General features: G+C 45.6%; 1 protein-coding gene across 1 annotated transcript in view; it reads left to right on the top strand.

Moving 5' to 3' along the window:
* The window catches only part of LOC115082077 (synapsin-3-like), a gene marked incomplete at its 5' end in the record, with an annotated part of 84,559 nt that overhangs the window by 53,611 nt on the left and 16,962 nt on the right, over positions 1-13,986 (top strand). The window contains one exon of the mRNA XM_029586343.1: positions 8,653-8,787. Coding sequence (XP_029442203.1) covers positions 8,653-8,787 — 135 coding nt within the window. The remainder of the gene's footprint in view (positions 1-8,652; positions 8,788-13,986) is intronic.

Consider the following 13,986-nt stretch of genomic DNA (forward strand, 5'->3'; position numbering starts at 1 on the left):
GCACGTTCAGCACGTGTGTTCAGTGGCGCAGTGACCTCAGCACCTAATATTGCATCGGCCTGTTTGTGTCCCTCCACAGCGTGCCTGTCAGAGCTTCTGATGATGGTGCAAGCTCGTATCTATGGTTGGATCCTCTTCTAATGATCTCATACTGTATATTCGCTGTAAAAAATCATTAGATCAGGCAATTTCTAACAACACAGAGAGAATCTTACTTTATCTGTGTACAGACCATGAGAACAGAAAGCATGTAGGTTTAAGAACATACCTAAGAAGCTGCCATACTGGGTCAGACTGAGGCTCCATCAAGCCCAGCGTCCTGTTTCCAACAGTGGCCAATCCAGGTTACAAGTACCCAAATATTAAAAACAGCCCATACTACTAATGCCAGTAATAGCAGTTTATGGGCTTCTTCTCCAGGAACTTATCCAAACCTTTTTTAAACCCAGCTACACTAACTGCCTTAACCACATCCTCTAGAAGTGAATTCCAGAGCTTAAGTGTTGCTGCGATTCTGCTCGTGGGAAGGTCCTATGAGCGGCCTCACTCACCAACACCACCTCAAGTCTTGCCACCATGCCCCGCGGCAGGAGAAACATCGCTGACTCCCAGTGCCAGCAGCCGCTGCCTGCTTCCTGTGCAGCCACTCTCCTGCCCGATGCTGATCCTGGTTCCTGCGTGACCTGAAATGCTGCCGACATTCTCCGATGTGGCGCGTGCCCCTGCTGGAGTTTAATGGGACCGTGGCCCTTCATGATGATGTCATCACCTCGGGTCTTTAAAAGGCCACTTCTTCTGCTGCTCCAGGCCTTGTAATGTTATCGGTCCTTCAAGGCCTCCTGTTTCTCGTAGTCTTCTGTTCATGGGTTCCTGGTTCCTGAGTCCAAGTCTTTGTTACTGTATCCAAGTCTTCAGAGTCCTGTCCAAGTCTTCGCCGCTGGTTTAAGTCTTCGGAGTCTCTTCCGAGTTCCAAGTCCAAGTTCCTGAGTCTGAGTTCTGAGTTCCTGAGTCCTGTCCCTGGTCTCTGGAGTCCTTGATCCACCATCTGCCTGTTCCAAACCCAAGTCCTCATCTTGTTTGTTTCAAGCCATGCTTCGCCTTTTTCATATCCAAGTCTCCAGCATCTTGTCCACGTCTCCAGAGTCACCTTTGAGTCCCCTACATCCGTCTGTCCTCATGCTCAAACCACTTCCAAGCAGCAGTCTGAAAGGGCTTTTAGAGTGGCCGGAGGGCTACCCCAGAGACCAGCATGAGTTGCTGGTTCTCAGTTCCTGGAGCATATTGGATGGCCAAGTGTTCCTGTTCCAAGTCAAGAGTGTTCATGTTTCAGCCAGCCCGTGCCCGGATACACTCGCCCACCAACAGCGTGGACCATGGCCAGCCCTGTGGTTGTGTCAGTCACGTCACAGCACAGGGGCTCACGCTCTTGAGCACGTGTCCGTGCACATAACAATTATGTACTGAGTGAAAGAATTTTCTCCAATTTGTTTTAAATGTGCCACTTTCTAACTTCATAAAGTGCCCCTAGTCCTTCTGTTATCCAAAAGAGTAAACAACCAATTCACATTTATCTTTTCTAGTCCACTCGTGATTTTGTAGACCATTATATCCCCCCTCAGCCGTCTCTTCTCCAAGCTGAAAAGTCCTAACCTCTTCAGCCTTTCCTCATAGGGGAGCTGTTCCATCCCCTTTATCATTTTGGTAGCCCTTCTCTGTACCTTCTCCATCGCAACTATATCTTTTTTGAGATGCGGTGACCAGAATTGTACACAGTATTCAAGGTGTGGTCTCACCATGGAGCGATACAGAGGCATTGTGACATTTTCCGTTTTATTAACCATTGCCTTCCTAATAATTCCTAACATTCTGTTTGCTTTTTTGACTGCTGCAGCACACTGAGCCAACGATTTCAATGTGTTATCCACTATGACACCCAGATCTTTTTTCTGGGTGGTAACTCTTATCATGAAACCTAAAATCATGTAATTACAGCATGGGGTATTTTTCCCTATATGAATTACCTTGCACTTTTCACGATAAATTTTATCTGCCATTTGGATGCCCAATCTTCTAGTCTCGCAAGATCCTCCTGTAACTTATCACTATCTGCCTGTGAGGTTTAACTACTCTGAATAATTTTTTTGTCATCCGCAAATTTGATCACTTCACTCATAATTTCCCTTTCCAGATCATTTTTAAATATATTTAGAAAGCGCAGGTCTAAGTACAGATCCCTGACACACTCCACTGATCCCTGACACACTCCACTGTTTACCTCTCTCCATTGAGAAAATTGACCATTTAATTCTACTCTGTTTCCTGTCTTTTAACCAGTTTGCACAAAATTACATTGCCTTCTTTCCCATTACTTTTTAATTTTCTTAGAAGCCTCTCATGAGGGGCTTTATCAAACGTCTTTTGAAAATCCGAATACACTGTATCTACTGGCTTACCTTTATCTAGATATTAATTAAATGTAGCAGATTTGTGAGGCAAGACTTCCCTTGGGTAAATCCATGTTGGCTGTGTTCCATAAATAATATCTGTACGTATATTCTGTTATTTTTTTTCTTTAGAATAGTTTCCACTATATTTCCCGGCACTGAAGTCAGGCTCACTGGTCTATAGTATCCTGGATCGCCCCTGGAGCCCATTTAAATATCAGGGTTACATTGGCCACCCTCCAGTCTTCAGGTACAATGAACAATTTTAATGATAGGTAACAAATTACTAGTAAATGATCTGAAATTTAATTTTTGAGTTCCTTCAGAACCCTGGGGTGTATACCATCTGGTCTGGGCGATTTGCTACTCTTCAGTTTGTCAATCTGGCCTACTACATCTTCCAGGTTCACCATGATTTGGGTCAGTTCATCTGAATCATCACACTTGAGAACCGTCTCCAGAATGGGTATCTCTCCAACATCTTCATTTGTAAACACCGAAGCAAAGAATTAATTTAGTCTTGTATGATGGCCTTATATTCTCTAAGTTTTCCTTTAACCCTTCCATTATCTAATGTTCCACCCAATTCCCTTGCAGGCTTCCTGCTTTGGATATATTTTAAAACGTTTTTATTATGAGTTTTTGCCTCTATGGCCAGCTTCTTTTCAAGTTCTCTCTTAGCCTGTCTTATCAATGTTTTACATTTAACTTGACAATGCTTATGCTTTTTCCTATTTTCTTCAGATGGATCCTTCTTTCAATTTTTGAAGGAAGTTTTTCTGACTAAGATAGCCTCTTTCACTTCACCTTTTAATCAAGCTGGCAGTCACTTGGCCTTTCTTCCACCTTTCTTAATGCGTGGAAGACACCTGGACTGCACTTCTAAGATGGTATTTTAAACAATGTTGTACACTTTTAAATTTTGTAGCTGCAACTTTCAGTTTTTTTCTGTCTTCCTCATTTTATCAAACTCTCCCTTTTGAATGTTTACTACCATTAAGAGAACACATGGAGACAACCTGCACAGAGGTAGTGACTTCCCTTAACAGAATGCATGGTGGTAACCTGCACGGAGTGGCCTTGGCTGCCATAAGCAAATTGCTGGGCAGACTGGATGGACCATCTGGCCTTTTCTGCCATCATTACTATGTTACTGTGTTTTATATATGTTAGTGTTAGAGCTGCAGATTTACTTATTGTCCCCCTTCCAGTTATTAGTTTAAATTTGATCATGTTATGATCACTGTTGCCAAGTGGCCCCACCACCGTTACTTCTCTCACCAAATCTTGCATTCCACTAAGAATTAAATCTAAAATAGCTCCCTCTCTTGTTGGTTCCTGAACCAATTGCTCCATGAAGCAATCATTTATTACATCCAGGAACTTTATGTCTCTAGCAAGTCCTGATGTTACATTTACCCAGTCAATATTGGGGTAATTGAAATCTAGAAGAAGAAGAAGCATGAACCTTGCACATTCGCAAGTAACACAAAACGCTGGTGCAGGAGAAGTCTTAAACCACCATTTTAGGTGTATTTTAATAGTGAATCCAGATAATACAATATAGTATTGTTTCTATTGGCAACTCCATAGACTCAAACAAGAAGATATTAAACAGGTCCCCCGACACGGTCCCGTGTTTCGCTGGGCTGCATCGGGGGGGACCCAGGGTATATTCAAATCTAAAGAGTAAACACAAAGTTAAGTCAGAATGATGGAAACAGTGGCTACATAGTAAAACCTATTCGACCATGTACATACCTCTGACGTCATACCCGGAGCGCGCAGGCTCTCACAGATGTGGGATATTTAAACATGAGAAAAAGGCGCGAACGCGGCAACTCTCGCGAGAGCTGTCAAAACCCTCCAAATCTCGGCAGATCCGTCCCTACTGTGGCCATAGACAGACCTCAATAGAAAAGGTTCCACTCAATTTCTTTATTAAGACCATGGGGGGCCACCGTGTTGAGCATGAAGATCCATTTCTGCTCCCTGCGACCGAGGATCGAGGGGTAGTCCCCGCCCCGGGAAGGGCGGCCCACCACCTCGAGAACCGTGAAGCAGAGCTCAGAAATGGAGTGGCCACATTCTGTCCAGTGGGTGACTAAGGGCTCATCTACTCTATGTAAACGGATGTTAGAACAATGTTCTATCATGCGAGTTTTTAGCATACGCGTGGTTTTACCCACATAGAGTAGAGGGCAAGGACATTTCACAGCATATACCACGCCTTTAGTAAGGCAATCTGATGTTGCCCGTAATTGAAACAGGCGCCCTTCCCGGGGCGGGGACTACCCCTCGATCCTCGGTCGCAGGGAGCAGAAATGGATCTTCATGCTCAACACGGTGGCCCCCCATGGTCTTAATAAAGAAATTGAGGGGAACCTTTTCTATTGAGGTCTGTCTATGGCCACAGTAGGGACGGATCTGCCGAGATTTGGAGGGTTTTGACAGCTCTCGCGAGAGTTGCCGCGTTCGCGCCTTTTTCTCATGTTTAAATATCCCACATCTGTGAGAGCCTGCGCGCTCCGGGTATGACGTCAGAGGTATGTACATGGTCGAATAGGTTTTACTATGTAGCCACTGTTTCCATCATTCTGACTTAACTTTGTGTTTACTCTTTAGATTTGAATATACCCTGGGTCCCCCCCGATGCAGCCCAGCGAAACACGGGACCGTGTCGGGGGACCTGTTTAATATCTTCTTGTTTGAGTCTATGGAGTTGCCAATAGAAACAATACTATATTGTATTATCTGGATTCACTATTAAAATACACCTAAAATGGTGGTTTAAGACTTCTCCTGCACCAGCGTTTTGTGGTAATTGAAATCTCCCATTATTATTGCACTTGCAAATTGGTTTGCTTCCCTGATTTCTCTTAGCATTTCATCATCTGTCTGACCATTTTGTCCAGGTGGATGATAGTATACTCCTATCACTATACTCTTACCCAACACACATGGGGTTTCTACCCATATAAGCCCGAATTTTGGAAGCCCAATGCACAAATACAGGGGGTTAAGAACATAAGAACATGCCATACTGGGTCAGACCAAGGGTCCATCAAGCCCAGCATCCTGTTTCCAACAGTGGCCAATCCAGGCTACAAATACCTGGCAAGTACCCAAAAACTAAGTCTATTCCATGTAACCATTGCTAATGGCAGTGGCTATTTTCTAAGTCAACTTAATTAATAGCAGGTAACGGACTTCTCCTCCAAGGACTTATCCAATCCTTTTTTAAACACAGCTATACTAACTGCACTAACCACATCCTCTGGCAACAAATTCCAGAGTTTAATTGTGCGTTGAGTGAAAAAGAACTTTCTCCGATTAGTCTTAAATGTGCCACATGCTAACTTCATGGAGTGCCCCCTAGTCTTTCACGTGGCTGGGCCCTGCGCACGCTGCATATATTTTCGAAAGGGCCCAGCCACACGTGAAACCCCCGATATGCGCAGAGGTGCCGGGGCTGAAGAAAGGATCATGGTGGGGGGTGGGCCAGGATAGTGCCCGTAGACGCTGTCCCGGAGAAGCACGCGCCGGCTGGCTGCCGGTGCCTGGAGTTTACGTCTGCTCCTGAGAAGCAGTAAGTATCAAATCAAATAATTTGGGGATAGCTAGGGTAGGTTTAGGGGTCGGGGAGGAGAGGGGAAAAGATAGGAAGGGTAGAGTTAAGGGAAGTTCCCTCCCAGTCCGCTCCTTATTTGGAGCGGACTGGGAGGGAAATCGTCTAGGCTCACTTGCGTCGCCACACGTATTTTTCAAAAATCCCCTCCCGCACATGCGCACATGGGCATTAAAATCCGGCGTGCATGTGCGCACAGGATTTGTATTTTATAACATGCGCATGCTGACGGCTCACACATGGATGCGCACGCATGCCTTTTAAAATCAACCCCGTAGAGTCTACTGAGCATTTAGTCTCTTGCAGGATGTTTATCCCGTTGGACTGTGTGCCATCACGGACATAAAGTGCCACCCCGCCCCCAAGTTGATCCTCCCTATCATTGCAGTATTACTTGTACCCCGGTATGGCACTGTCCCATTGGTTGTCCTCCTCCCACCAAGTCTCTGTGATGCCCATTATGCCAATCTCATCATTCGCTGCTATACCCTCTAACTCTCCCATCTTACTTCTTGGACTTCTGGCATTGGCATGCGGACATTTCATAGTGGGTTTTTTGTTTGTATTAACAAACCTGCTTTTCAGTTGATGGGGATGTGAGTGTACCCGGGAACAGTTATCCCGCCCGGTCCTCCTTAAGGCTGAATCCCGCAGGGAACCCTGGGTGAAGGGAGGAGCCCCTCACCAGTCCTTAAAACCTGAGGGCCTGAGAAGGTTAGGGAGGCCCAGGTTATGCAAGGACCACGTATTTATAAGGCTGGTGAAGCTGAGCTGCATTAGCACGTAGCCTGAAGTAAGGTGAACCGCACCGATTACGTGGATGAAAGATCAGGTAGACTTTGGCATAAGGGCCACCATGGAACTGTTTTTGGTTTGTTTGCTGAAGAGCACTGCTGACTTTAAACTGAGGGCCGCTGGCCATTTTGTTCTTGCACTGTAAATAAAAAGCACTATGACCCAGGCAGAGTGTCCAGGTGCCTTCCCCTGGCTGTGACCCAGCCACCAACCGCACGCGCTACCACAAGGGATATCATTGGCATACTGTGGAACACGATGCCACCCGAACTCAGATTACAGAATAATCTCAAAATTTTTAAGAAAAATCTAAAAACATGGCTCTTTAAAAAAGCCTTCACTAAAGAGTGTGGAGGGTAGAGAATGAAAGTACAAGGTAATGCAGATGAGAATGAATTTACTCAATCCTACATTTAAGAAGTAATATCTCAAAGAGATAGTAACTCAATAATATACCTGGACTTGACCAACATTACTCAAATAATGATTTTATTTATGAAATTGTAACCGAACTTTATTGGCACCTGTTAGAATGTAAGATATCCTACATTTACTTACCTTAGTCTATGTGCCTATTTGTAAACCGTTGCGACGGTATAGAAAGGTTTTTAAATAAAATAAATAAATAAATAAAATTTGGAATCTTTATCTCAGGTGGTTCGTTACGTACAGGCGCCTGGATTACTTTTGCTTTTATTGGAACCTCACTGTCGGGATGCCCTAACTCTCCTGTTTCATTAGTAACCTTCGGAGATACCTCCCTCCGAACCATGCGCTGCTGAGCGACTGTCGGCTTTCCCCCTTGTTTTATAGTTTATAGTTTATTATTCTTTATATACCGACATATCGGGGTTCCATCATATCGGTTTACAATAAATAAGTATAAGGAGAAAAAATGACACATACATTAATTAAAAATTAAAATACAAACCAGCATAGTAAAATAACAATAAATAAGTACTCACATTCTAATGCTAAAACTATAATAAGTACTTACAATAATTAAAAAATGATTATATTACTCTATGCTAAAATCAGTATAAATAAATATAAAACTATTCTAGTTTAAAAGCTGCTCTATCTCCTTTTTAAAGGTTAGCTCCAGCAGCCTGGTTCCACTCTGGTTAAGGTGAAGCCTGTCCTTTTGGAAAAGGTTATTTATATCTGTCTACAGATGTACTAATACCACATATTTAGACTCCCATAGAGGAATGTCTATGCATTCACTCTCTCCTCAGGTTACAGTCATACGTTTTCCTCTGACTGATCTGCATTCTCTCTTCAGGTTATGAACACCTTCCTTCTGACTGTTCTGTCTCCTCCCTCAGGTCATGGACACCTTCCTTCTGACTGTTCTGCTGTCCTCCCTCAGGTTATGGACGCCTCCTTCCTTCTGACTGTTCTGTCTCCTCCCTCAGGTTATGGACGCCTCCTTCCTTCTGACTGTTCTGTCTCCTCCCTCAGGTTATGGACGCCTCCTTCCTTCTGACTGTTCTGTCTCCTCCCTCAGGTTATGGACGCCTCCTTCCTTCTGACTGTTCTGTCTCCTCCCTCAGGTTATGGACGCCTCCTTCCTTCTGACTGTTCTGTCTCCTCCCTCAGGTTATGGACGCCTCCTTGCCTCTGACTGTTCTGCTCTCTTCCTTCAGGATATGGACACCCCTTTGCCTCTGACTATTCTGCTGTCCTCCCTCAAGTTATGGACGTCTCCTTGCCTGTGATTGTTCTGTCTCCTCCCTCAGGTTATGGACACCTCTTTACCTCTGTTTTGCTTTCTCCCTTCAGGTTATGGACAGCTCTATGCCACTGATTGGGGAACACATTGAAGAAGACAGGCAACTTGTAGCCGACCTGGTGGTCATGAAAATGGCACAGCTTCTTGTTACAGGATCACCTGTCCCCTCTTCTCAAAGGCCTTTTGTAAGTACCAGCACAGTCAAGGGAGCATACTTGGTAGGGAACAGTGTACCAGTGTCTGGCAGTTTTTAACCAATTCTTGCAAAGACTGGAGGAATATACTAACAGGACCCTTGTAAAAGAGTGGCCTTAGCACCCGCTTTAACCTGTGTGGGACCAGGCATCTAGCCTGGTCCACCTTAATAGCCATAGAGGGAGAGAGCCCATGCGGGCATAGAATGGGAATAGACAGGAGAAGGCAGCTCCTGACACATCTCTGACCTAAGGTGGAGCTGTAAGTTATACCGCTGGAGGAAAGCAGATGGCAGTGTGAAGTTGTGTTATCGTTAAGAAAGAAGGCTGGAGTCAGTGTGGCTTATGTCTGCAGCCTAAGAAGTTTGGTTATCCCACAACCCTGTTTTCAAAGAGTTTCTTCAGTTCCATGCCCATGGCAAATATTTTATGAAAACAGACTCTTAAGTCATGTCATCTGACAGCAAACAGTAGTAGTAAAAGAGCACAACATGCCAGTATCTGAAAACTAAAATCTTTTATCACGGGGCTAGGGAGGGCCACAGACAGGTTTGGCTTTCAGGATATCCACAATGAATATGCATGAGGTAGATTTGCACGCGCTGCTGTGTATGCAGATATGTCGCATGCATATTCACTGGGGATGTCCTGAAAACCAGGCCTGTCTGTGGCACTCCAGGAGCAGAGTTGCCTGCCCCTGTTTTATCAAAAGCGATCAGCAATGGCAATAAGTGAAAGTTCTAGCAATCTACTTCTTATTCACAATAAAACACAAAACATTGCTAGGGGTGGGAAACCTCCAGCCCTCAAAGGCTGCACACAGTGGGATTTTCAAGCTATCTCTAATGAATATGCATGAGGCAGATTTGCATGCACATGGCTTCAGCTGTATGCAGATTTTGTCTCCTGCCTATTCGTTAGGGATATCCTGAAAATCTGACTGGTGTGCGCCCTTCGAGGAGCTCTCTAATAAAGGAACTTTGTCTGGTGATATTGTGGACCCTGTGAGCTGCGCACATTTTAATGACTGAATGAGCCATTGACGGCAGATAAAGGCCCAAATGGTCCAGCCATTCTGCCCAGTAAGTTGCTTAGGGTAGTTACTGCCACTCTGTGCAGGTTACACCTCCCAATTTCTTCATGTCCATCCGCTGGGATCCTTTGGAATTCCTTCACCGTTCCTGGCTTCACCACCTCTTCCAGGGAGGGCATTCCATGCGTGCATCACCCTTTCCGTCAAGAAATATTTCCTGACGTTGGTCCTGAGTCTGCCTCCTTGGAGTTTCATATCGTGATCTCTAGTTCTACAACTTCCTTTCCATCAGAAAGTTTGATTTTTATGAATCATTAAATCCTTTCAGGTATTTAAAAGTCTGTATCCTATCTCCCCTGGCTCTCCTCTCCTCCAGGGGATGCATATTTAGGTCCTTGTGATGGAGTCTATAGGAAACTGCCTCAGATCACCTTAAGGATACAGATTGACTACGACAGAGTTGTGACCCTGGCATGCATCCATGGGGACCAACGATAATATCCAACAACTGAAAGACCCTGTCAAACAAGATAGAATAGAAGTTGGAGTTATTCCTTGGCTACCCTACCCCATGGTGATAGGATGGAACTATCCAAATTTTGAGAACCTTTGGAACCAGCCAAAACAATGAAGAATTGACATTTCCAGAAGTCTTTCCCTTGGAATTGTTGTGGACGTGGACCCTTGGACTGAGGCAAGGTTGTTTCTACCCACAGGGTCCTCACTGTCGGCAGGCGGAGCTGACTGGAACAGAGGCCCAACAGGAACTTCACCTGTACCAGCCCTCGTTCCCCTTAGGTTGAGCCCTCAGGTGCTGGAGCCGGCTGGACGTAGGCGTGGGCCTCTGTGAGGAGATGAATCCATCGCAGAAGATGTTGTTGGCCAGCGGGAATAGAACAAAGTCAGTCCAGTGGTCAGGGCAGGCAGTTTACAGCAGAGGCGAGAGCACGCCGAGGTCAGGGGCAGGAGGAATTCAACAAGACGAGGAACAAGCAGTGGTCACAAGGAAGGCAGAAGTCAAACCCAGTCAAGAAGCAGTCCGAAGTGAAGCCAGGAATCCAAACGAAGACAAGCTGGGGATCCGAAACAAGGTCAAGCTGAGAAGTCAATCCAGAGGGAAGGAGGCAAGGCAGAACAGCAGGAAGACACAGAAGACAGACAAGGAGCCACAAGACAGGAATGCAGGAACTCCAAAGATACAGAAAGGAACCAGGAACACGAAGACAAGGCACTGGACCAGGAACAGGAACCAGGAACAAAGAGGCAAACAGCTACTCTGAGGACTTCGACCTATTGTCAAGCCATCTGAGACAGGTCAAAGCAGGCCTTATATAGGGAAAGGCCTGTGATGTCATCCAGGGGTGCTGGGGTGTATTTCCCGCTGCGGGCTCCTTAAAAGTGCTTGAGCTGCGCATGAGCCTAGGGATACCCTGCTAAGCTGAGCAGCGTTCCTAGTGCGGCATGTTGGGCCTCAGGGGTGGCCAGCCGTGTCTTTGACCAGGGTTCAGCCGCAGCATCGGTGGGCCCCCTTCAACCTGGGACTGGAGGTAAGAGCGGCCATTGTGGAACGGACCTGCGACTGGCCAAAGAGAACAGGAATACCCAGACCTGTACCATAAAGACTCTAAAACTCCTAAGTCCTGGAAGCAATGCCAACAGGACAAGTACAGTTGTGCTGCTAATTTAGAGGCAAGCAGGAGGAAGGGCTGGAGTCAGGGGAAGAACCGCAGCATCACCCAGAATGTCATACTTGGCCCCTTTGAGTGGGAAAAGGGGAGTGACTTGGGGAACTTCAGATGGGCCCAGGAGCATATACAGAGGGTGGATGTAAAGCCAGTCCCTGGGATGCAAGTTACAGACCCTTTTCCTCCTTATTTTGTAATGAAAGGGGTCCTACTTTACTGAGTTACAAAGGGAAGTGTGGAAGGGGAATTGATAGAACAGCTCCTGGTTCCCAAACCATATCACCAGAAAGTTATGCAACTAGCTCACAGCCACCTTCTAGGGGGGTCACCTGGGGGAGGAAAAGACTCGAGAGAAAATTTTGGCACAGTTCTATTGGCCGGGTTCACATAAACAGGTCCAGTTGTATTTGGCAGTCTTACCCTACCTGCCAACTCACAAAGCCTGCCGGTATACAAGTACCCATAATTGAGACCTCTTTCGAAAGGGTGGGCATGGACCTGGTGGGGCCACTAGAGAAATCTACTCGAGGAAATAAGTAGATCCTCATCATTCTAGACTATACCACAAGATATCAAGAGGCAGGACCACTACCGAATATGAAAACCCTGATGGTGGCGATCGCTCTAATGGAGGTATTTTCACGACCTGGGCTGCCCAAGGAGATCCTGCCAGATCAGGGAATCCCAGTTATATCCAAGGTAATGAAACAACTCTGCACCTTGCTCAAGGTAAAAACACTATGTGCTTCGGTGTGTATCACCCAGAGACCGATGACCTCGTTGAGCGCTTCAACAAGATACTCAAATAAATATTGAGGAAATTTGTGGATGAGGACGGCAAGAATTGGAACATATTGCTACCCTATGTGCTGTTCGCAATCTGCAAAGTTCCACAGACCTTGATGGGGTTTTCCCCTTTTGAGTTGCTGTATGGGAGGAGACAGAGAGAAATCTTGGACATACTGTAGCTCATGAAACGGGAAAACGAAAAGAACCCAGGGAAGAACCTCATTGACTACATTCTCTGAGTGCAGGATCGCTTAAAAAGGCTGGAGAGGCAGCCTGCCTATGCCTAGAGAAGGCTCAGGCTATTCAAGCCTGAGGTTACAATCGTTCTATGGTCCAAAGAGTATTCCAGCTGGGAGACCACGTTCTTGTCCTCCTCCCATTTTCAGAAAGTAAGTTGTTAGCCCGTTGGCAAGGACCCTATCAAGTTCTGGAGAAAACAGGACCCGTGGATTACAAAATAGCCCAGCCAGATAAATGAAAGAAAACTCAGATCTCCACGTAGACCTTCTGAAGAAGTGGGTTGCACAGGAGTGTAGACTGGTGCAAGAAGGAGAGTTTGGTCCAGAGGTCCAACCTGAAGTGAACCGAACCCAGATTCCTTTCGGAGAGCAGCTGTCCAGAAGCTGACATAAAGTAGCTGGTGAAGCAAAATAAGGAGATCTTCTCAAACCTTCCAGGTCGTACCCACCTAGTGCAGCAGGACATCTTTACGCCTCCTGGAGTTGTGATATGGCAGTGACCCTAATGGATTCTCAAGGCCAGGTGCCGAGTCATTGAAACTAAAGTGAAGGAGATGCTCTAATTCGAGGTTATAGAGAAGTCTAACAGTGACTGGTCTTCATCCATAGTGTTGGTGCAGAAGCCAGATGGGAGCATAAAGTTCTGCATTGATTTTAAAAAGGTCATCAAGGTCTCAAAACCTGACATGTACCCAGTACCATTAGTGGATGAACTAATTGAGAGTCTGGGATCAGTGCAATTCATATTTGGTTTGCTTTGCATGTTGTTTGTTACTGTAAATAAATTGCACAAAGGGAAACAGCTAGTGTCTGCCTCCTTATACCTTCTGGCTGTTTGCAAGCTGCTATCGCCCGAGTTACCACAGTCCTTCAGTCTCATAAGTCTTTTGGTACAGATCCCACCCCATTCGGTTGCCTTTCTCCGGACCCCTTCCATCTTGTCTTTATCCTTTTTGAGATAGGATCTCCAGAACTGAAGACAGTACTGCAGGTGAGGCCTCACCAATAACCTGTACAGGGCATTATCACCTCCTTTTCCCTGTTGGCTATGCCCCTTTCTATGCAGCCCAGCATCATAAGAACATAAGAACATAAGAAATTGCCATGCTGGGACAGACCAAGGGTCCATCAAGCCCAGCATCCTGTTTCCAACAGAGGCCAAAAACCAGGCCACAAGAACCTGGCAATTACCCAAACACTAAGAAGAACCCATGCTACTGATGCAATTAATAGCAGTGGCTATTCCCTAAGTATAATTGATTAATAGCCATTAATGGACTTCTCCTCCAAGAACTTATCCAAACCTTTTTTGAACCCAGCTACACTAACTGCACTAACTACCTTCTCTGGCAACAAATTCCAGAGCTTTATTGTGCGTTGAGTGAAAAAGAATTTTCTCCGATTAGTCTTAAATGTCCGATTAGTCTTAAATGTGTTACTTGCT

Source organism: Rhinatrema bivittatum, unplaced genomic scaffold, assembly GCF_901001135.1.
Source record: "Rhinatrema bivittatum unplaced genomic scaffold, aRhiBiv1.1, whole genome shotgun sequence".
Lineage (NCBI taxonomy): Eukaryota > Metazoa > Chordata > Amphibia > Gymnophiona > Rhinatrematidae > Rhinatrema > Rhinatrema bivittatum.